General features: G+C 38.8%; 1 protein-coding gene across 1 annotated transcript in view; it reads right to left on the bottom strand.

Moving 5' to 3' along the window:
• Window positions 1–2,124: 2,124 nt before the first annotated feature.
• The window catches only part of wwox (WW domain containing oxidoreductase), a 255,062-nt gene continuing 231,566 nt past the window's right edge, over window positions 2,125–25,620 (bottom strand). Inside the window, exon 8 of the mRNA XM_048605954.1 lies at window positions 2,125–2,217. Within this exon, the coding sequence (XP_048461911.1) occupies window positions 2,125–2,217 (93 nt within the window). The remainder of the gene's footprint in view (window positions 2,218–25,620) is intronic.

Consider the following 25,620-nt stretch of genomic DNA (forward strand, 5'->3'; position numbering starts at 1 on the left):
GGCTTGAGTTATAAGAAGAGGCTGGATAGACTGTGACTCTTTTCACTGGAGCATAGGAGGTTGAGGGTTGACCTTATACAGGTTTATAAAATCCTGAGTGAGCTCAAACGAGACAGCACATTTTTAAGGTGAGAGGAGAAAGATTTAAAAGGGACCTGAGGAGCTACTTTTTCGCAAAGAGGGTGATTTGTACGTAGAAGGAAATGCCAGAGGGAGTGATAGATGCAAGTTAAAAAGACATTTGGACAGGTACGTGAATAGGAAAGGTTTACAGGGACATGGGCCAAACACAGGCAAATGGGACTAGTTTAGTTTGAGAACATGGTAGGCATGGACAAGTTGGACCAAAGGGTCTGTTTCCATGCTGTACAATTCTATATCAATGACCTAGACTTGGTACATTAAGTGCAATTTCAAAATTTGCTGTTGATGCCAAAGTTGGAAATATGATAGTTTTCAACAGGTTATAAACAGGAATAGGTGGACACATGGCAGATAAACTTTAACGCAGAGAAGTATGAAGCGATTCATTTTAGTCAGACAAATGAGGAGTAGCAATATAAGACAATGATTGAAATTCTAAATGGGGTGCAAGGACAAAGGGACCTGGAGACTCATGGACATATGTCAATGGAGGTCGCAGGCTAAGTTGAGAAAGTGGTTCATAAAATACTGTACATACTGTATAAAGTACAAAATTGAGGAGGGTATTGTGCACATTTATAAAAACTTGGTCCAGCCGGTGTGTGTCAATTCTGGGCACCACCGTTTGGGTGGATGCAAAGGATTTAGAAGGATACAGAAAAGATTTATGAGAATGGTTTCAGGGTGAGGCACAGATAGACTGGAAAAGCAGGGCTTTCTCTTCAGAGTAGAAAACATGGACAGAAGATTTATTAGAGATATTCGAAATCATGAGAGTCTTAAACTAAGTAAATAGAGGTAATTAGTTCCAATTGGGAGAAGTGTTGAGAAACAGAGGGCACTGAAATAAGACGAATAGCAAATGAAGCAAAGGTGAGGGGAGGAGAAGTTATTTTGCAGAAAGTCGTTCGGGTCCATAATACACTTCCTGAGTGTGTTATGGAAGTAGATTCAATCATGGCTTTCAGAAAGGGATTGGATAACTATTTGAATGGAAAGAATGCATACAGCTAAGGGGAAATTTGGGAGAGTGGGACTAGCAGGTCATTCTTGGAGAAAGTTGGTGCGAACATGGAGAGTCAAATAGCCTCCTTCTGCACAGGAACCACATGATTCCAGAACAATAAAACAAAACATCTCTAGGACTATCCCATTAAAGTACATTCAGCTCAATCTGAAAATATCCTCCTACTGATGTGACATTGTATCTCCTATATAAGCTGGAGTGATATGTAAAATGTTAATGTATAAGTATGGTTAGTTTGATGATAGAAACTACAAAGTGCTTACATCTCAAGTTGCTGGTAGAACCAGGTTCATGTGCTTTGAGTAAAGTCAGTTCTACTAATGAGATAATAGTTTGAAAAATAGCCTAGCGCAAACCTTCATGCTTATCAAATGTGAACAGGATAAATAAACACACACTTGGCTAAAGGACCAATTGGAAACAACCACTTGCTACTACTAATACAGACCTGCTGCTATACTGTCACAAAAAATACTATTTCAGGGCAAGTGTAATAAATAATTTCCAAGTAAATTTGGTGGGCAAAGGTGGGGTGTTGGGGTTACAATGTGCTCATAGGGGTCTACAGCACAATAAACATCCTTTGGCCCATCAAGACTGCACCTGCAAAACTATTCTAAACTCATTTTGCATCATTTGACCCATAGCCTTAGATGCCTTGGCATTGCAAGTGTACATCTAAATACTTCATAAATATTATGAGGGTTTCTGCCTCTGCCACATTTATAGGCAGAGAGTTCTAAATTCCCACCACCTTCTGAACTAAAAAATAGCTTTCCTCACATTACCTTTAAACCTCCTGTTCCTAATCTTAAATCTATGTCCCAGTCATTAATTGCTCCATCAAGGAGAAACGTTCTTTCCTGTATATCCTATCTGTGCCCCTTCCAGTCACAAAAAAACTATAACACAATGATTTTTTTTCTAATCCAAATGCTACTTTTTGTGTCTACTTACAGGTTTCTAGTCTTGTAAGCTTCTGCAAATTGTTCAACACTTCTCAGGGAAGATAAATCCAAAGTCATAGTTTCTACCTTGGCTTTATGCTGAAATAAAACACAAGTGAACAACGTTAATATTAGAATCATCAATGGCCAGAGGTCGTCCAACTATCTACACAAAAGCAGAGAACGTCATGGTTTGGTCTCAATCCCAAATTAATGGCTGGACCCATTTTTGAACAATAAATGAAAATTGTAAAACAGAGTAAAAGAGAAAAGGGAAAATAAAGAAAAACTTTTCGATACAGCTCATGAAATAAAAATCAGATTGTACTGAGTTGCTTAGGTGACAGACTTGATAAGGCAGTTTGGCAGTCGTAAATTATAAGTTTCATGCTCCTGCTGCCTCCATTTATCAAGCAGGTTTGTGCTGGATAATGTGCTTGTTTCACACCACTCCACTCTTGTAGTAGGACTGCCAATTGAGTTATTTGGATATAAGGCAATTTGCTGAAGTGATTTCAGCAATCTGAATTGTGAGTTGCTGTGTAAATACACATTTGGTGCAGGAAAAAGAAGTGCACTTAAGAAAGTTAACACAAAACAAAACAACTGCTCCTAAAAGCTTTTCCGAACTACAGCATGTAATGCATTCATCCTTAAATGAATCATCATATTACACATGTTCATAAAAATTTGGCATTGAGTAGGTGAGAATGGCGTTAAAATCCGCAATAAATGCAATTTTACTCAATCTCAGAGCATGCTATTTTTATTTGTAAATATTCTGTATTTTCTGGTCAGCCATAAAATTCTTCCTTTAAATAAAGCTCTTTTGTTTTAGAAGTTCTTTTCATGGCTAAAAACTGATTTACATTCTTGCTAAAAGCATTGTTATGGTTTTTAGGCCATATCATAAATCTTAAATCCATTATTAATGATGTCGTGAAAATACAGATCACACAAAGGATAGAATCACAGTAGCTGAAGTTTAAAAATTACACCAGGAATCCAATACCACGTGCCCATTAATCAGGGCACTCCCAGTATGAATTCTAGTTTTAGAAAAGTTGTCTAGAGAACAGAATGAAAATGGCTGAGGTACAGCAAAGAATGGAAGACAATTCACTGAGTAAATTATAAAAAATGATTTTCCACCAGAATTTGTTTTGCAAATTATTTCCATTGCAGAAAGAATTTTATTTTATACTATGTATTTTGTCTATAAATAAACTTTGTCACCTATCAAATACCAGAACTACATGACTAATGATGGCCAAAATCCACTATTCATAAAGCAGCATTCATTAGCCACAGCAAGGAGAGCAATATTGTACATATTATGTTAAATTGTTTTGTGGCCAGAAAGTTCCTAATAGTTAAGAAAATGTTCTTTTCATATAATTTTTCGTTATACAAAGGGTGTGAGCTCAAAATAGGGCAATTCTTAGTATGTAGTTCTTCCATTTTTAAAAGAAAAATTACTTTAAAATTTTTAAAGCTAGGAATGCATTAGAACATGTGCTTTGAGCAGTTACAGTATTAATGATATTGAGATTGACTGGGCCACCACTTTATTGTGTCATTAGAAAAAGGTTTTGATTCCACATAAATGGAAATTTTATACTCTGTGATAGAATCATAGAGGTCTGCAGCACAGAAAAGCCCTTCAGCCCATCAAGTAAGCACCCATCAAAATCAAGCACCTGATACCCTGGCAAGACAGCAAACTCCTCAATCCAAAGCAATTTGCTCTCCAACATTAACTCTTTGAGAGATACATCACAATACTCCCCAATAGATTGTCTCTGTCTGATTGTGGCATTCCTACCAGGAGATCTGCTGTGATAAATCCTTTTTGTCAATTTTGCAATTTTGCCAGATGCAATTAATTAATCTGCAGCTCACAATCTTTACAGAGTCAGCACAAGATTTTATATCTTGTGATCAGCTTAATATAGCATGAGGAAAATGAGGAAAAAATGAAATAATTTATCTATTTTTAGCTTGGTGGTAGTCCAGTTTAACTCGAGAAAATAAATGCATTTATATAGCACCTTAACACATTAAAAATATCTTGAAGCAGCATTCAGATTATGTGGATATACACTTTAAACCTTGGAAATGCAGGGTAAATATTAGTTCCTTTTTCCAATTTTTTATGACTCTTCCTTCAAAATTGAAGCAAATGAGTAGGAGAATCTAGATGGAAATTCACCGAGTTTTGAGAACTGTTTGAGCCAGAATTGGGCTCCAAACTTAACTAAACGTTAATGTGAGAATTTGTAGACTTGAGTGAACAATAGGCTTAATTATTAGTACGGTTGGCAGATAACTTTGATCATAGCTGAAACTATTTGGCCAGAATTTATGTTAGAACAGTTCAAACTTTGGACCCAACTGCAACCTTCATAGTTTGATTAGGGAATTTAGTCTCTGTAGTTACATGAGGACTAACATTTATATAAGACTATAAAGAACAAATCCTCCAGGATTACTTCCATGAAAATATTACTTAATGGAAATTACTTGGTCTGTGAGAAGGGTAGATTCTGTCTCACTGAAACCTCACAGTTTTTCTGAAAAGAAAGAGCATTTCATGTTCATCACAGTACACCTGGGCTTTGAGAATACTTCTGAATTCTTGAATCAAAAGACATTTCACAAGATTTAGGCAGCAGTAAAATCTTAAATAAATCTTGAACCTAGTTATGAAAGTGTCAAAAAGATGTGCAAGTATATTTTGAACCTGGTGTGGGCATGCGTGACATACTGAGAATGGCACAGCTGGGATGCTCCTGGGTTCCTATTGTTTCTGATTTAGATAAGCAATCTGGATTTGAAAACACAACCTATTTCATATAGAATATAAATTTAAGACAGGACAAGATTTGCAAGATGATCTCAGCTGAAATTCAATGCAGGAAAATGGAAGTTGTAGTGTATTTTACAAGAAAAAGACAATTAGAAGATAATTATAATGCAAAATTTCAATTTAAACAATGTTACACAGCATGGAACTGTAGATACAAAGTTGCAAAAGATGTCAAGAAGGATTTTTCCACTTAGAGAATCATAACAACTTCCATTTCTGTACCCAATCAGAACTGACTTTCTTGATTTGAATTTAGCAACAAAAGTCTGGTATTCCCTGACGCATTCACCATGCAACACCATTGGTAGCCAGAGTTCATTTGCCAATCAATCAGCCCTGTCTTCTCATGAAGTAAAAATTGCTGTTCCCTTTGAGATTTGGGGACAAGACGAAAAGCTTCAATAACTTGTTTCTTTTCTCAGTAATGCTCACTATTACCTGGGACACCTTTTATTTAGAGTGATGGGCGCACACATTACAAATTGTTTCAAAAGACTGTCTGATTCTGTGATGGCACGCCATAGGTTTCCAGAGAAGGTTGAATTACGAGGGCTAAATGGACTCCAAAGTACAACTTTGGTTCAGTGGTCGCACTTTCAGCTTGAAGTCAAAGGGTTATTGGTCTGAATTGGAGGAGTAAATCTAAGTTGAAAGTTCACTGCAGTGCTGAGTGAGTGTCGCAATGACAGCAATACAGTCATTCGGACAAGATATTAATTTGGGTCTGCATCCCCAGTCCACCAGGACATAAAGACAGACTTTCTAGCATTTACCTGGATAAATAATGGGCTTGATACAAAACATAAAATCTATGTAAGTTTTTCAAGTATTCATCAGCAACCCTATTATTAACCCATGTCACATCATTATCACTCCACAAACTATAAGGCAAAGACATTCTTCCAAACTTAATGGTATATTATTAATTCCAAAGCAAACAAACAGTGGAAGTTACATTGACAGCACCATAGATTCAAATTGTTCCTTCTTGCTACCAGATGTCAGTGATGTTTCTCTGCCCCAAAGTGTTTCAGACACATTTGATTTGATCGAGGTTCATGCTTCAACGAAGGTATTTTATACAGCAGGGCTCCCAGGGTTTAACAGACATGCTTTAGCAAAGCTAATTAGTTGTATAAACACAGAAGTTCTATTCTCCATCTGTTGACTGTGCCCAACCCCAGCACTTAGAACAATTTCTATCAGATAGGGATTAAACTAAATATAAATTTTGTTATTCTTTCATGGGATGTGAGCATTGTTAACAAGGCTGGTATCTGTTCCTGGGCCTTAATTGCCCTGGGATAATTGTACTGAGTTACTATCTTGACCCACAGCCCACCTGATCTAGGTACACCCCCATCCAGCTCCCCCCCAACCCCCCCCCCCCCCCCGCCACACACACACCCCCTCCTTCACCCTTCTTGCCTCTGCCCAATGCTTCAGAACCAGGTGCAGAGAAAAGAAGACATTCAGTTGGAAATGATACATGAAAGCCACCCAACCAGTCTAAGAGCTCATTTCTCTCTTAGGTTCAGAATTCTACATCACTTTAGTAATGGCAATAGGAATGAAGCATTGTTCAACAAGAGGGCAAGGCAGGTCATACAATCTTTCAGTGAGGTGTATGAGAAATCCTGAGCTAACTGACTGAAAGAATACAAAGATTGTTAACAAGTGCTGCTATTCTGCAGACTTCAACCAAACATATTTACTCCTCACCAATTCCAGATTACAGTTAGTATTAATACAATTAGCAGCTAAAAGCATCAGAGGATATTTAATCTTTTACAGTAACTGAGTTAGCAATGAAAGATTGAGGGTGCCACTCATTCACCCCCATTCCCAATCTATTTAAGCTTCTTTCTCTCCACAAAAGGTACAATTCTCTCCAAACCGAAGATGCACTACCTTTGTTTTCACGACCACCAATTGGGAATGATCACTTAGAATGATACACTGAAAGATCTAAATACAATTGCACTGTGACAACTGAGGTGGAAAGAGTTAATTGAAGTACCTTAAATAATGAGCCTGCTTTATGCATTATGAGCATTAACTTTGCCATTGACTTCAACAGAAGTGGCAAGTGGATACACAACCAGCCGCCTCTCAAAAATGTGGACAGAGTAAGTGGTGAGAACTGTTACTGTTTTCTGCTAACTTCTCAGAAGTAGACAGAATATTACAATGCAGGAATTATTTGACAATCTGAAGATCAGCATGCAGCTATGTGGACAATCAGAGACCGTATCCAAACACAAATCTCAGGCTTCAATTCCCTTAACAATACTTGTCAGCTAAAATCATATGCGTCATTTTTAAATTCTGTCTTTTCATTTGCCTCAGTATTACCTTGTAACATTAAAAAAAATCTCATCAGTTAGCCCTACTGCCAGAAACTTAATCTTCCGACAAAGCTCGAAGTCACGGCCTTGTCTTGCTGCCTGGCAATGCAGTCATGTGCTAATGCTGCACACAACATTAATCCTCTGCACGCTAACAGATGCTGGCAGGATTTTAGGTCGAAATGTATTTATAAAATGACAAATTATGTTTTGTGTTGTATGTAGACAGCAATGGAGGCCACAAATAAGCTGATAAATGTCAACTACACTTTACCACAAACAGTTTATTTTTATTAGGGTACAACCATAAATGTTCTTCAAGCTGGACTGAAGATTTATTTAGTGTAGGAAGAAAACAAGATTACATTTGACGTAAAGCAGTATGTGCCATATCACTGGTGTTCTGGGCAGCATGTCCTCCTGGGAACCAGTGATGCAGTACTACACTAACAAAGCTGCTGTCTGCTGCAATACACACCAAGCTCCATTTTCTAAAATAACAAAAAACATACATTAAATTAATACAGATCTGATTAACTCCAAAAAGCAGCAGTTTATTTCACAAAATTATGTAAAACTTAGTCTAAGTTATAACAAATACAGGGAATGATCTCAGAAAGACCAATGCCAAATGGCCTGTCATTTATCACAAGGCAATCTTCACTAATGCGTGAAAATTACTACAATATCTGACAGTACAAGACCAGAGCACAGATAAACAGTATTTAGCCTGGTTATCCATTTCATTTGTTACAACTGCCAGAATAATTAATGCATTATTCATGCTTATAATTCCACTTTAAATTGTTAAACTGAAAGAAATACGAAATAATTCACTGTTTATACCAAAAAGGTATTTCACATCTCTTTTGGATTCATTGCAATTAAATAACCTGCCATCATGTAATGATTCTTTAGTACATTCACAACCTCAAGCAGTTCAGGCACACAGTCTGACAACTAAACTCAAACTTGGTTTGTTGCAATGCTTTTTGTGAGCATTGCACATGACAGCAAATGCAAAATGTCACCACTTCGCACAACACAGGAGTAGACACAGAGCATTTGGCCACTTGTAACTTCTCTGCCTTTCAATACAAACAAGCTGATCTGAATATATTTCAAATCTGACATTCTCATCTATCCCAATAACCTTTGATTTCCCTGGCTAACAAGAATCTAACTATCTCTGCCCTAAAAATATTTCAGGAGCCAACTTCAATCACCTTTCAAGGTAAAGACAGTTCCAAAGGTGCACAATGCTCAGAGAAAATAATTCATCTCTATCTCTGCAAATTGATCCTCAGTTCTACTGCAAAATGATAAGTAAATTACTGCAGATGCAGGAAATCTGACTTTAGAACAGAAAATGCTGGGAATACTCGGTGGATCAGTCAGGATCTGTGGAGAGAGAGTGACAGAGTCAACATTTCAGGTCATTGACCTTTGATTAGAATAGCTGTCTTCGACCTGAGAGAGTTAGTATCTCTATAAATGCTGCCTGATATACTGATTGATGCGTCTTTTATACCTACATACTACAACACAGATTAAAATCAATGCTACCAGCGTCAACATAATGTAAAGTAAACCAATTCAGAAAATATAGGTTGTTGAATCATACACATGTATAAAAAGATACAGTCAGCATCTAGAATAGTAATTCTTGCAAATGTCCAGTAGAAAAGCTCAACTTAAAAATGAAGAGTCATCTAGACTTGAAACATTAGCTTGCTTTCTCGCCATGGATGCTGCCTGACCCGCTGTGATCTCCAGCATTTGTTGTTTTCAGTTCAGGTTCCAGGTTCTGCAGTAATTTGCTCCAAAATTGCGTTTAACTATTGAATTAGGGAGGCATCGAATAAAACGTTGATGCATCCTTACAGCGAACATGAACTCTCCCGAAACGTCAGCTTTCCGGCTCCTCGGCCTGCTGTGTTCATCCAGCTCTACACCTTGTTATCTCGTATTTTAGAAAGCACGTATTTTCTTTTTGTGCCCTGTCTCTTTAAGACTAACATGGATAGGGGAGTAATCTGAAACTGGACAACTGATTTCCTGATTGTAACATCATAAAAATCCAAAAAAAAACCTATGACCTTAATAACAGAAACTTGTATTGATTTACCCAAATTAACCTGGAGTTGCAATGGGGATGAACAGTTAAGAGGCAACTGATAAATAGAAAACTAGTTGCAGTCAGGTTACATTTCAGTCTACGTTTTCTGTTTGCCAGTTCAGGACACACCGTCCAGATGAGAAATCGAGCAAGGCTCTCTCTGAATGGATCAATTTCGTAGTTTTAGAACATATCCTGCTGTTGAAGCAGGTGACTGAAAATAGAGCAGACACTGCTTTGAAGTACGTGTTATACAGTTGGAAACGACAAGAAGGCCAAGTGGCTGCGAGCTGGACAATATTCAGCGCTGCTGTTCAGTACCACCAGAGCCCATTAAACTGTTTTAAGGAGTAAGAGAATGTAATCTCTAAGGATTCTGGGCTATCAAGATTGTTTTAGAGAGAATTGGGTGTTCAGATGTGTGTTTTGTCGGTTGCATTAATTGAGAGAAGCTACAAAACAAAGCCTTGCTGGAAAGACTGCAATAAAAACAGAAATTGCTAGAGAAACTCAGTAGGATTGACAGCATCTGTGAAGAGAAACAGAATTAACATTTCCAGTCTTCATCAGAACTGGACTCGAAACGTTAATGGTTTTCTCCCCACAGATGCTGCCAGATCTGCTGACTTTCTCTAGAAATTTCTGACCTTTGTCTTAGATCTTTAGCATCCGCAGTTCTTTGCTTCGTTTCATGGAAAGTCTGTGGGATTGCCAGTTGGCACCACATTCGCTTAGGAAGTAATGCAAGTGCCGATTTTGGTTGATTTGTTAGAATAAAAGTTTTTTAAAAGTGCATCATGTCCATTAGCTTTCTTTCCATTGACTTTATGGGGATTTCTTTCTTTTAAGAGTTACCAGATCTCTATGCTAATCATACCAAAATGAACCACTTATTGTGCTCTTGAAGGAGACCATTAACATTTAAAAAGAGATTCAAACTCCCAGTCATTAAATGCAATAATAACACAATGTTCCATATTTTAAACAAAATCTTCGACTGTACATGAGTTAAAGAAAGTAAGCACTTATTCTTTCAGCCCAAAAATCTCACCAGTACATTCTCATTTTACAATTATTTCCAACAATGCACTCTCCTGCACTTTAAGGGATTTCAAGGTCCCTTCACTAATTCTGGGACTTCCGAGTCCTTGGAATTCCCTTCCTCAAAAGGTGGAGATAGTTAGATTCTCGATTACAAAGGGATCAAAGCTTATTGGGGATATACAGGGATGGAGAGTTGAGGTTAACATCAGATCAGCCATGATCTTATTGAATGGTGGAACAGGTTCGAAGGGTTTCCCTACTCTTGTTCCTTGTTTGTACGTACCTCTAGGATTCTCTGAGTAATCAGATTTCTTAGGATCTTTTCACTGGGCAGCTTTCCCATCATTTTAAGCTTCACGAGTGTGGACACTCTAGCTCAATCATGGGGCTCAGGTGACCTCAAAATCAAGCAACAACTGATATGTTTGCCTCTAGTAGTGTTCTCTATTTAATTTGGCAATGTTCATGTTGCCTCCTATAAATTAAGAAACAGCCTTCTAGCATAAATTAAGAACAAAACTGAGCTTGGATATTGTGGCATTAAGAAATCCAACAGGTAACTATTAGACACGAACATTTGAATACATTTGAGATGCATGCTTCAGTAGCATACGATGCTTCAAGTGATTTCCTTGGGGTAAGATGGAGTTTGATATCTTAATACCCTCAGGTCACATGCTGAGACAGTGATAATATCATGAGCGTATCTCTTAAAAGATATGCTGTCATTTTGACCCTAGGGCGTAAACAGCAACACTTCTTGTTACTGATAGCCTTTTTATTGCTTCTGGGATTATAATTCCTGGTAAATTCTCCCTCTGACTCTGCAAGTTGTTCCCAGAACTTTCCTTCTCTGCCTGTTTCCACACTTTCTCAGTTTAGCTCCTGCATTTTTGAGAAAATACGAAGAAAGACACAAAATCATTCAGTATCTCCCTGTGACCTGTCCTTATGGCAATGTGTGATATGTCCAGTCCCCTGGCAAGGTTTCCCAAGTTGTTGTGGTACCAGACAGGATATCCCAAATTGTTAAGCTCCCAGCTGAGAAGGAATGAACTGACTCCCCTCCTTATTCATCCACCCCTTTGGTTGGTTGCAATATTTAAAAGGATCCTTTCTCTTGTGGATACTTTTGTGCGAGATAAAATGAATTTATGTTTTTAAAAGCAGCCAATTTAACCAAGCTTTCAATGAACAGGAGAGTGAGTTTATTGGTTAGTAAACAGGAGAGAAGGATTTGCAGGTTGATTGAACTTCTTTTGTCCTGGTTCTTTTCAATAGTGAGTGACTGGCAGTACTCAGAATGAGAGACAGTCTTTTCCGTTGATTTACCTACAGTACAGGGATGTTTAAAGGCTGTTCTTAAATTGTGACCTCTATTGTGCTATAGTCCATAAACTAGTATGTGAGGCTACTAACATAGAGATGCCAGGAGCTGTAAGCAGTTGTTAACCCCTTATTTTGTATATCCCTGAAAGAGAAAAAGTGTAGGGGATGGTTTCTTGCTGAGAGATGCGAATACTCTGCTTCTCATTATCTCTTCCTTTTTAGTCTTTCTATTTGAAGTTTGCCTGGCTTTATACAGGAATCTGACAGACAGTGAATTTACATCCAGTCATTTTCTGGCTGTAGCAGTATTCCTTTAAAAAGCACCAAAGGTTGATTTACATCTGGAGAGTTCTTCAGCAAATAAGATAGGATCCCACAAGAATCAGACAAGTCAATGGCTCAGGATTTCCTTTCCCTTCAATTTCTCTCTGCCTCTGATAAGCATCTGCTTTGGCAGAAAGCTGCACCAATTGCATTTATATTTGGTTTCAGTGGATGTAATAATGTTTGTCTAAGAGTCAGAGTCAGAATCAAAGCTCCTAAGTGAAACCTTCACAATATCCATGCTCTCTAGCCCTCCAGATCAAATCAATGCTCAAACAAAATACAATTTCATGAGCATCAGTGATTTCCTCTTTCATCTTCCTCAGAATCCTAAGGTGCATCCCATTGGCTCCATTCACTTTATCTTCATTTAGCCAAAGTACTTTAACTAAATTTTCCTATTGCTCACCATACGCTCAGCCATTTCAGGATGCATGACGTCCCCAAAGTCTTTCTCTCTAGAAAACTCTGAAGAAAAGTATTTATTAAATAAATGCAACATTTATTTGACTATGTAAAAATTGGCACCCCTCACTTTTCAAGATTTCTTCCCTAATTTTAATAATTCTCTTTACACTAAAAATCTATAAAACACATTATTGTTCCTTTTAATGTTTCATGATGATTATTTATTAACACTCCCTCTTGGGGTTCCTTATCCTATGCTGAAGCTTTCAATGTTTCATCTTCCCCTTTAGTTTTTTCACAATTGCTCTTCGAGTCAATATAGCCCTTAATTGGTTTTTAACCTTTATTTATAAATGGCACCGTGAACTTACAGGTAAACACTGTTTGTTTAAATGGAGTATATTTATTCTCTACCTTTTCCATATTCTTGTTTGAACAGCATCCGAATACCGTTATTCTAATGTTGGTCTTATTATCATGTTTGAACACAAAACACAAATATACATTTACCCAGATATATCTTCATGAAGTCTATGAGTCATGAAGTTTGCCAGACTACTTGAAGAAAGAGCTCAGGACAGGGAAATGCATCAGGCCCCAAATATTACAGGCTGGGCTCCATGGGGTCTGCTGTGCTCAGATCAGAGTGCCCAGACCAGGAGCTACACTGGGGCCTGTGATTTCTGTTCCTGCCCCGTCTGAGACATATACAGAGCAAAAGAGGTATGGATCCTTAAGATGACATTTGTGAAATCCAGCTGCTTCATAAAATGAGTGGCAGCATAATAAAATCAAACAAAGAACTGCAGATGCTGGAGATTTGAAACACAAACAGAAACTGTTCACAAAACTCAGCTGGTCTAGCAGCATCTGGGGGCGAAAAAGCAAAGTTAACATTTCGAGTCTGGTGACTCTTCATCCGAACTTCGTCGTTTCTAATGAAGAGTGAATGGACTAGAAATATTAATTCTCCTTTCTCTCCACAGATGTTGCCAGTCCTGTTGAGTCTGGCCGGCAATTTTTGTTTCTTTTTTCAGCATCATGTATCCCTCTGGGCCTTTCACTTGATCACCTCTGGGAATTCACTGGAAATCATGAGGCCTGAATCTGCTCAGAAGTGTGTTTTAAGGCATGGACTGCTACTAATGTCACAGAGTTAAAAGCCCAGTTCCCCTTTCTAACAGCACTGTGGTTTTATCCACACCACACGGACTACAATGGTTCAGGCTCAGCTTCTCTAGGGCATAAAACGACAGGGAACAAATGATCATATTGCCAGAGATGCTCACATCCCATGAAGCAAACAAAAATAACTAAATAATCCAGTGAGGAGAAGATATCCTGAGAGTTGGGAATCACCACAAACCAAATTAATCTATCAGGGAAATATGCCGACCAAGGCAGTGGTAAGTTTAGCTTCTCAAGTTTACAGTTTGTAAAAGTGTTTGATGACGAGCGTTCCCATCAAATTGCACTGTATTAAAAGAATTAAAGGTTAGGTTAGATCTTTATTATACGTAATGGATGTGGTATGTCCACACTCTTTTTCGCTGCTTCTGGGGTACGAGCAAAGCACGAGAAATTGTCCAGACAATCAAGTCATATAAACATGTGGAGCTGGAGGAACACAGCAGGCCAGGCAGCATCAGAGGATGTTGCCTGGCCTGCTGTGTTCCTCCAGCTCCACACTGTGTTATCTCTGACTCCAGCATCGGCAGTTCTTACTATCTCTAATCAAGTCATACTGCAGCGTTCTACAAAATTTTAAGGATATTCAAGTCCATTACAAGTTCATGTTTTTGAACACATCCACTTTATCAGTGCATTGCAGTGTATTTTCACCCGGGGACAACATTTCAATTTTTCTCTCCCTTGAGGAGCCAATGAAGAAATTTTAGAAAAATAAGATCATCTACAACAATATACAGGACTGAGGGTTAAAAAAGAATTCAAAGCGATAAATTGCTCAATTAAACGAATAATGAATAGAACTCACCAATAAAAAATGCTAAACAGCCAATTAGGAAGAAGGTGATTATGCTGCAGTATTGTCACTAGACTTGTAGGTCAATGACCCAGGCTAACGCTCTCAGGAACAACAGAGAGAATGCTGGAGAAACTCAGCGGATTTAGCTGCATCCATGGAGACAGAAACAGAGCTAACATTTCAAGTTCTGAAGAAAAGTAATACGGAACTCAAAAGGTTAATGGGACAAGGGCTGAAGAAGGAGGGTTGATTTAACAAACACTGGCCTTGGTTCAGGCCTGGTGGTGCAAATTCTGAGCAGGTGTCAGAGAAATCTGCACAGAAGTGGGGCTCAGAAGCTTGCTGCCTTCCAGCGAGGGAATTCCCCATCTTTTAGCCAGCTTTGTGGATAGGATTTTATTGGGGGAAGTGAAGGAGGAGAAGGCTAGCTGCATGTCTAGCTCAGTCTTGCTTACTCTGATGGTGAGTCACTCACTCACTCAGCCGGCCACTTCCACCCTCAGTCACACAGGCCATCCTCATACTCACTCACACAGCCAGCACTCCGAGGCTGTGCTGTTGCTGCAGTTACTACTCCTCATGACCTCTGTCTGTCAGTCATCACTAGAGCCAGGAGACCTACCCTCCCTGCTAAAGATTCCTCTGTAGGTTAATAAAAATCCTTGCTGCGCTTCTGCTGGAAGGCTGCTCAGCCCTTGCAGTGGGTCAATCTGCTGTAGGCAAAACTCCTTCATATGACATTCAAATATTTCAACTGATTTCCTTGCAGCGGTAAGAATGTCCAAAGCCTATGCAAAATTCCCTTGTGCCCCGGCAAAATTCCCACTCGCTGTCTGGGAAGATGGACAATCAAATCTCTCTCAAGCATCTGTTTTGCTAAGGTTAGAGGCTCATTTCTCTGCCTCCCATGTCAGACCGACTCTCGCCTCCCCCGTCCCCAACCCCAACGGCAGCCAGACTCTCATTTCACATCCACCTCATTCCTTCCCAAACACAACAGCCCAGCTCGTGTCCAATCCCCAGCCAGCCCCTCCCCACGGGGGCCTGGCTTTCATTTGACATTTCCCCTACCATGCCAGTTCAACTCTCATCCCAAGCCCCCACCCCTACCTAACAATGTGGCCCAACTTTCCTTCCAACTAATCATCCCCCACCCCCACCAACCCTTGTATGGTATCCAAAATCTCATTTGACTCCTCCCCAAGTCAGCATCTCCCAGTGCCTATTCTGCAGACTCATTGCTGCAGTTTCAGGCCACAGACTGAATGAAAGACACTCACATTGCACAGGCTATGAGCCCTCCCCTACATCTGCTGCTGTTGGGTTCCGACTGGAGGAGCAGTTCCTCTCAAAATCTTCCAGTCACAATTTTCTGGATTCTGAACAAACACACAGGACTCTCATCATGACCCATTGGCCGCCTGTCAGACAAGCCTGCTCTAAATTCTAAGTATAGAAGTACATCAGTGCTATCAGTGCAATTTGTGTTAGCTGCCCAAGAATCATACTCTGCAAAGTCTTTGAATTCTCAATACCTTCAAGGGTCAAGATTTTTTTCATAAACCAGAGTGATTAGTCAGATACAAACAGTTAGAAAGATTTAAATGCTGATATCTGCTCCTGAATGCAACAGCTCCTATTAACTGCATATGCTCTGGATGGTTTGGGTGTGGGAGTGCAATTTATTCAACTGCAACAGGCGAAGGAGACGAAGAATGCAAATGCGCATATTATACATATGATCTAGCAAGTCTCCGAGCCACTGTTCAAGATAATGTGCAGCACATATATGGTGCGTCTCCACAAACTAGGCTCACACTTTTAACACCAATTCTCAGCTAATCCTGTACCTAAATGAACTAAAATGAGTCCTATCAATTACAGATTAATTCCCAGCAAGGCAATAAGCTGGCAAGCAGCCAATTTTTGTAAACTCATTGTTCTGGGTTCATTTGTCAACATTCCTTCCAACAGTGAATTTGTCGTGAAATTACATCATGTTTAGAAACTACTTTTGACACTAACAACTGAGACAGTCACATGCAAAACTGACAGTTCCACATATGTCAAAGCATTACTTTCACAGATCAGGTTTGTTGAAGTAAAGACCATTTTGTCCTACATATTTTAACACAATGTGTAAAAACTTTCCTTGCCACCAAGGTAATTCATGGTCGCAAACTCAAAAATGGACCACAAATTAATTGTGGAAAGCTTCCTAAAAGAATGTCAGATGGAATAATTATAATTTGGTGCAAGACATCACATAACTGAACGTGTGAATTAATTTGTAATTCACCTCCTGATCAATGTTTCCTCTCTCCAGGAAACCAATGATATGCATCTGCCTGGATAACATGACAGAAATTGAACGCGCCATGCACACAGCACTGTGAAACAGCAGCTTGAAGTAGCAATGCACCATACTGCTTTATGGCTTGATTTCTTAAATACAAGACGTACTTACAAATCTATAGAAGTACTTAGACATTGTGCTTAGCTGCTGAACAGGAATAATTAAAGTCATTCGAAATTGGCATAAAAAGGGGTGGAGTTTGCTCTACAGTTCGAGAACATGAGCTTTGAAACAAAAATGGAAATTATGCAGTTCCGAGCTAACAGATAAACAAAAATCACAGCAAGACAAAATATTTTGTTAAATAATACTGAATAACTTAAGATATTTTGCAAGATTCAGAAGAGACAGTTTTGGATTCTGTCCAATCTTTAAAAAGTGCAAAGAGCTTTCTAATAGATTAAAATGCTATGAAGAAAATGAAGTTTATTGTCTGGAAAGAGAAAAAAGCATGGTAAAGCCACTAAGGTAATGAAGGTGAACAATTAGGCAGATGTTCATTCTAGGACAGGTTGCAAATAAAGAGAAAGAAAGACACGATCGGTCAGAAATTTTATGGGAACAGTAACAAATTTAATGTTATCCAAGGACTTTTCTGAAGTTAAACCCATCGCAGCTATTCGTTACTTTAACTTCAGAACAAATGGTGAACACAGAAAACGTCCTGTAATCAGGCGTTATGGTTAGTTATTTGAAGCAATTGTCTCTGTTAATGACAGGCATTTTACAATATGAATTCATCAGACACAGTTCCTTTCCTTTTAGATGCAACTTGACAATATCTGCACCAATGCATTGACTGTCTTCAGTGCCCAGCAATGCTGCACAGAACATAGACAGTTAACAATTGATAGCTGTTACTGGTTCTGATGCCCTCTACTCAAATAGTTCATAAAAGGTTTGAGCCGTCAAGAGTCAGTGCATATTTAAATATGAGTTATATTTGCACTGCCGGATATGCACACTCAGTGATTCTGTAATAACACTGAGATTGGACCATAGTGCCGTAAACCACTCCCTTATGTTTGTCTTCATCATTTAAGTTCAGTGAGGCCTGGATTCATTTTAAATGACCCTTTTTGTTAGTTTAATTCTAGATTCTTTGTCTTCCACATTCACCTCTGCATTTCAAATCCCTTAATCATCTTCTAATTTTAAAGAGGATAGGTGGAACGAGGTTGAGTAATCTCAATCCAGTTCTTAATGGATGTGACATTACAGAACAAACAGAACATATTTTAGAGGGAACTGTTACTAAATTGGATGCTTTACTTTGAGAAATTATAAGAGATGCCATAGGAAGTGTCAAAGGTGAGATTCTCGTCCTTTGATGATTCAGTATAGACTTGCCTGGAGTTTAGCCACTTCTACATTTTAACCTGGAGGGCCTTAAGCTGAATGAAAAAAGTAGGAAAAATTAACAACTGCGTTAACACCTCTCCACTGTGATCAAAAACTTCATTTAACAATTTCACAGAGCAGTTTAAAAAAACATTTTTAAAAAACCCTTTTGTTCCAGTTGAATATTGATGCAATCACAGAATATCAAAATAAATATTTTAGTACATTTTTGAATCAAAAGTTTATACTATAATATATGTAAAACAAAGAGGCAGATCTATATAGAAAACAAAATGACTGCTCACTGGCCAAATGGTCCATAGAATTTAAAAAACACTGTAAATTAGACAGAGCAGGATCATTAATAGCACTGACATGGTTACATTCCTTGAAATTAGATGCATTTCTCAAAGGAAGTATTAAGATTTAAGAAGGATACACTACTACTTCCAAAGGGAATATTGCATCTAGAAGGGATTTTCAAAACTAGTATTTTATCAATTAAATCAAGTAAACCTACAGTACCATATAATTCATTTAAATTTGGAGTTTGCTGAAAAACTAAAATTTATACAATTAATCTCCATTATTAATATTTAATACTAGGAACATATCCCAACTCGTGTTCTCCAGAGAACTTAAAAATGAATATATTAATGTAATCCACTTACACCAGAAACTGTTTGTCTCTACAGTTTGAATTCTAAGTAAATGCCATTGTGAGCTTTACTGTAATTCTTGTAGCATGAAGAACAGAAAATGAAATTTTGCTGTGTCTGTACAGTTACAAAATAATTAGGCATAACAGTGTAACTTTAGCTTTTCGTTCAACTGCCTGACAAAAAAGTCACGGACAAGCACTTTCTTTGCTATAACTCAGTCTCACATGGTCACAAATATTTTGTTTTCAGTTTATAATTATCAAGAAAGAGTAAAAAATAAAAGCAGTGCTTTAATGAGTGACAATTGCATTAATACAGGGAAAAGCTAAATTACACTCAGTGTTTGTGTGCAAAAAGCACTTATTATGCAGCTTAAGGTAAATGCAATTTTAGCCATTAAAATCAGTCCCTACACAAAGCCAAAGGTACAGTGGTGAGTGACAACCATGGTACTCAAACAGTAATTTGGGCAAACTAATGGCAGTACTTCACTGATGCAACTGTCACTTGCAGACACTTTGTTTTTTCCCATAGTCAGCATATAGAGACACAAATGACACTTGGGTAGTGAAAGCAAAGAATTAGACTTTATTGCAAAGCTGTAGCACTAAGCTCCATCACTAGGAATGGAAAGATCTTTTAGTCCCAGCCAAGGCTGGAAACAAACAAGCAAAATTCCAATGTCCTCCTGAGCTGGCCCTTGTAGATGAACGATTTAGAAGATTAGTTCATTACAGACAGTAGCCTCTTGCTGCTGACCTATTCACGGTATTTATGTGGTTGATCTTGTTAACTTCTTTTTTTCAATGGTTCGCTGTACCCCAGGATGTTAATGACGAGAGATTCAACCCAACTACGGCAATGCAGAAATACAATGATTATCAAGTGGAGAAGGCAAGACTTTCTTTTTGGAGACGTGGTCATTGTTGTAGTTTGAATGTTCTCAAGGTCTTGTTGCATGCAGAAAGAGCTGCATCATAACCTGAGGAGCTGAGAGTCTGCAGAGCATCCCACACAAGTAATAAATATAGCAACAAATATCTTAGGTAGTGAATGGGGCAGATTTTAAAAGGCTGCTTCAGTCATAATTTGTTTGAAGTTTTTGAGATGCAATACAAAAATATTAAGTAAATGTTTACCTTGTTTTGGGTAAAATGACGTTCAGGTGAATTTTAGCTACAACCCTAAGGCTAGCATGCACATTAGACACATGCATCTTTTGGGTCAATTTCATTTTTATCTCCAATAATGACTTGGAAAAATGTTGCAGCTGTTCAAAGGGCCCATCATCCTCACAAAAAATATCTTGGCTCACAACGCTCCCCTGATTAAGTTTGATGTGTGAAATTAATTGTAACTGGTGGCATATGTGAACAATTTTGCCTCAGGTAATGGTTAAGATCAAATCCTTTGTACTGGTGCTTTGACATTATTCGATGGAAATGTTGCATTGACAACCCTGCGCAATTTTTGGAGCTGATACAAACTGTGGGTTTCAGAATGACCAGACCACACAAAAATTACTCATCAAAGAATTTGTGAAAGCTGCAGGCTAATTCATCATACTGTCAGAATAATGACATTCGTTCATAAATACAATCCAATCTCCTCTACACCTGGCTGACTTTACTGTTCAGCCCCATGTAATTCACTAATTACACCATCTCCTTCTGCCCCTAGCACATACACCCCACTCGCCGCAGAAGAGTGATGATGAAGCACAAGAGACGGGGCAAAGACCCTTAACTTTTAACTCTCTTAACACTCCACACAATTCGTAAAGAATTCAGGTTCTCCTAAGGGCCTGAATGTGCCTTTTCAGCAGACGATAGTGATGAATAAACAATTTCCATATTACATACAACTTTCACAGAGCTAGTCACAATATACAGAATAAAGCAAGAACTGCTCTATTCTCCACAGAACTTAAGGATGAACATTAAAATAGAACATAAAACTGCAGATGCTGAACACCTGAAACAAAAACAGAAATTGCTGAAGAAACTCAGGAGGTCTGACATCATCTGTGAAGAGAAAGCAGTGTCACTGAACTCAAAATGTTAACACTGCTTTGTCTCCACTGATGCTGTCAGACTTGCTGAGTTTCTTCAGCAATTTCTGGTTTTGGTAAGGACTAATATTCTGCTCATAGAATCACTACAATGTGGAAGCTGGCCGTTCGGCCCATCGAGTCCACACCGACCCTCCAAAGAGCATCCCACGCAGACCCACCCCATACCCTCTCTCTATAATCCTGCATTTCCCATGGCTAATCCACCTAACCCGCATAATCCCTGGACTGTGAAAGGAGACTGGAGCACCCGGAGGAAATCCACGCAGACACGGAGAGAATGTGCAAACTCCACACAGACAGTCACCCAAGGGTGGAATCGAACCCGGGTCCCTGGCACTGTGAGCCACCGTGCCGCCCACCATGCTTTAAATGATCAGGTTCCATAGGCAGGCTGCTCCATCTTTCCCATCGGTCTCCACAGAAGTTGCTCTCTAATAGAGGGCTTACCTCATATATAGACTATAAGCTTCAAATATAATGACTGGTAAGAATACAGAACACATGGGTCAAAACAAGCTACTTTTCCCCTCCCGTGCTCTCAGTCTCCATCCAAAGTCGACACTCCAACCATATCGAATGCTCGCTGTATTAAGTACAGTTAATAACTACAAACCTTGCTCTCAACAATTAACTGGGAAAACAATGCAGCAGAATCTTCCTTTTTAAAATCAAACATAATCACCACGACTGCTCCTGACTTCTAAAAATTGACATAGAAGGTTAAGGTTAAATCAGAATAAATTCTTGCCTGGACAAAACCAACAGTTCTATTTCATTTTAAGGGTAAGACAAAAAAATATTATTTGCACTCCTTCTGCATCAATGAACATCTACTATCAGTGATCCAGGAATAACTCCCACTAAGGGGTGAAAGAGCTCAGTGAACGAAGCAAACTTTGAGTGCACACATGCAACCTCAAGGTGTTCTCCATTCAGGCAACTCAAAATTGTTTAGTCTGAAAAGAAAATTAACCAACTGCAGTGAATGTAATCTTTCCTTTACTAAGACCCAATACAAGCCTTGGGTGTGTACAATTCAAGAAGGGAAGGCAGGAAAACAGCACTGGGGCTTGCAAATAATTTACCGATGCTGATGGTTTAAGTATTTTAAATAGCATTCATTATTCAACTATTATCTGCATCCTTCAATGGTCTTAAGTGATCCCTGTTCATCATTTCTGTAATAAAGCATATTCTCAAAATCACAAAATGATTTTATAATATGAGTCAGTGTGTTAACTCAAGCGATAAGAATTCTTCCCCTTAATTGGCTCCAGTATACTCTGCCAGCAAATAAAGGAAGAGAGACTTACATTTACATAGCATCTTTCACCACATCAGGATTTCCCAAAGTACTCTGTGCACAACTGTTGTGCTATTGTTGATACTGCTGTAATTATATCACTAAAGAATCAGGCCATTCCAGCCAAACTGTGTACTGACATTTATGGCCCATTCGAGCGCCATCCCATCCTCCTCATGCACACCAATTCCCTTTGTCCTCATGTATTTACCCAAAATATGCATCCACAGTATGCGTCTCCACTATTTTCTTCGAAGGGAGTTCCATATTCTCACCATTTTCTGGGTAAAAATGTTTCTTTTCAATTTTCTATTTGAGGTCTTCCTGACTATCTTTTACTAACAGCCTTTAGTTTTGCAGTTTCCAACAAGTGGAAACACTTTGACTTTGCCAATTCGATCGTAAACTTATATTATAAAGACTCTATTATGTTACACCTCTCTCTTCCCCTTTCAAGAGAAAGCGCAACTCCTAATATTTTTGTAACTCTTTTAGACCCTTTCCAAGCCTTGATCAAATGGCGGAGCAGACTAGGTGATCCAAATGGCCTGATTCTGCTCCAATACCTGATTGTCTATGGCTTTTTTATCCTTTTGTTAATAGGGCAATCAGAACTATACACTCCAGGTGTATTACAACCAAGGCATGATACAGGTTCAGCATAAGTTCTCTACTTCTCAATTCTATCCCTCTGGAATTAAATCTGAAGGCTTGGTTTGTTGTTTTACCTCCTGGCCTTACTGACTTGTGACACAATTTTTAATGGATTCTTCATCTTGTTGTGATCAGCCCTGGAAGGTTCCAGATAGGATACCTCAAGCCATGAAGCTGCAGGGTGAGAGGGAAGGAAATAGCTCTCCTTAGTTGCTCATAAACACCCCGTGATTAGCTGCAACAGGGGTTGATTCTAAAAGAATCCCTTTCCTTGTTGATACATTTCACCCAGACCCAAATGAACTGATGTTTTAATGGACCAGTACAGGCTAGGAGAATGGGCAAAGAAGTGGCAGATGGAATATAATGTGAGAAAGTCTGAGGTTATACACTTTGGTCGGAAGAATAGAGACATAGACAATTTTCCAAACAAGGAAAGGTTTTGGAAATCTAAAGCACAGACTTAAGAGTCCTAGTTCAGGATTCTCTTAAGGTTGACATGCAAGTTCAGTTGACAGTTAGGAAGACAAATGCAATGTTAGCATTCATTTCCAGACAGCCGGAATACAACAGCAGAGATGTACTGCTGAAGCTTTATGAGACTCTGGTCGGACCACTTTTGGAACGTTGCGAGCAATTCTGGGTCCCGTATCTAAGGAAGTATGTGCTGGTCTCGGAGGGGGTCCAGAGGAGGTTTAGAAGAATTATCCTGGGGGTGAAGGGCTTATCATTTGAGGAGCAGTTGAGGACTCTGGGTCTGTACTCAATGGAGTTTAGAAAGATGAGGTGGTGGGGGGGAATCTGATTGAAACTTGCAGAATAATGAGAGACCTGGATACAGTGGACAAGGAGAAGAGACTCAGGCGAGACTAGGACCCAAGGACACAGCCTCATTGTGAAGGGAGGACCCTTTAGAACTGAGATAAGTTGGAATTGTTTTCAGTCAGAGGGTGGTTAACCTGTAGAACTCATTGCCACAGAGGGCTGTGGAGGCCAAGTCATTGAGTGTGTTAAAGACAGAAATAAGATTCCTGATTAGTAAGGGGATCAAGGGTTATGGGGTGAAGGCAGGAAATGGGATTGAGAAACATAAATGACAGAGCAGACTCGATGGGTCAAATGGCCTAATTCTGCTCGATATTTTATGACTTTATGTCAGCCAGATCAGATAAGGATAGAAGATTTCCTTCCTTAAAGACATAAGTGAACTAGATTGGTTATTATGATTTTAATGGTCTCCATTAGGCTGATTTTTAGTTCCAGATTTATTTTTATTTAAATCGAATTTTACCATCTGCCAAAGCAGTGTTCAAAACTGTGGCCCAGAACATGAGCCTCAGGTTCTGGATTATTGGATAATTATGACGATGCCCCCTCCCACTTTCACATGATGTCCATTCTGCAATTTTATCAATTAATCAGATTGGTTGACAGCTTGAGCTACCAAATGTTTCAACTCCAGCCAATTCTGCTCTCTTCAGATCAAAGAATCTACAATAGTTCCAAGATTGGAGGGGATGTGAGAAGGAGAAATCCTTCCATCCAAAAAAATCCTGCCCATCTTTTGTAATTATATCTTGCAATGTCATGTCAAACTGATCCATATGCCTGGTAATGACTGAAGCAAAGAAATTATTTAATACTTTTGCCATTTTGAAATCACTGTGTCTGATTTATTTTCATGTCCATCCATCAATGTCACTATCTCCATCCCCACATGCCTTTATGGAATTGATGTGACTGGAGAATACATTACCATTTTGGTTGATGTTCCTCTATCATTTAATATCTTTGCCTACTTTCCTTCACTGCCCGGTATTCTCCCTTGCTGTTCATATACTTAGTGCAAATCCATTTCTTTATCCCTAACTTCACCCTTAACTCGTTATTCATCTGTGGAGTCATTTATTTTTGGGAAAATATCTTGTTGCGGGAAATAAGACAGTCAATTTTCACACAGCAAGCTCCCATAAACAAAGATGTGATAATGACCAAATGCTCTACTTTAGTAATATTGATTGAGGTACAACTGTTAGCTGGATGCCAAAGGAATCTCCCTGACACTCCTTCAAATGGTGTTCTAATCTTTAATATCCACCAAAAAATACACCTCTAAAAGAACATTACTACTTGTTACTACATTAGAGTGGAAGCTGAAATGTTTGTGCTTGAGTCTCTGAAGTAAAATTTGTACCTGTAATGATTGTAAAGAGGTCAGCCAGCTGGATATCATAGAATATGAGTTCTCTGACTGGGGCTGTTAATCTGGTCCAATCAGGGAGCCTTGGCTGACAGATAAAAAGAGGAATTCAGAGATTCTGACACTGAGTGTTGACTTTGATCAGTCTGTGTCAGTCAAGAACTTTTCACATGTAAATAAAAGGTGACTTGGTGATGGGATACTGGCCTCTGTGGAGTTATTTCAAAGACAACGAGAGTAAAGCATGTTCCTGGGCAAATAACATCGCAGCAGATAATTCTCCTGTTATTAGAAGTTCAAATTTCCCCGAGGCACCAGTTACTAAAACTTTTCAAGAGTTGAATGATTTAGTTAAGGAATATTAGGATGCCAAGCCTCTTTTAATTCTGAGATGCTATCATTTTTACTCAGCAATTCATGAACTGGGGAAACTGTGCCAGAATTTTTGAGGTTAACACAATTTTCAGAGGCATTTGACTGGTTT

Source organism: Rhincodon typus, chromosome 15 (genome assembly GCF_021869965.1).
Source record: "Rhincodon typus isolate 14 chromosome 15, sRhiTyp1.1, whole genome shotgun sequence".
Taxonomy (NCBI): domain Eukaryota; kingdom Metazoa; phylum Chordata; class Chondrichthyes; order Orectolobiformes; family Rhincodontidae; genus Rhincodon; species Rhincodon typus.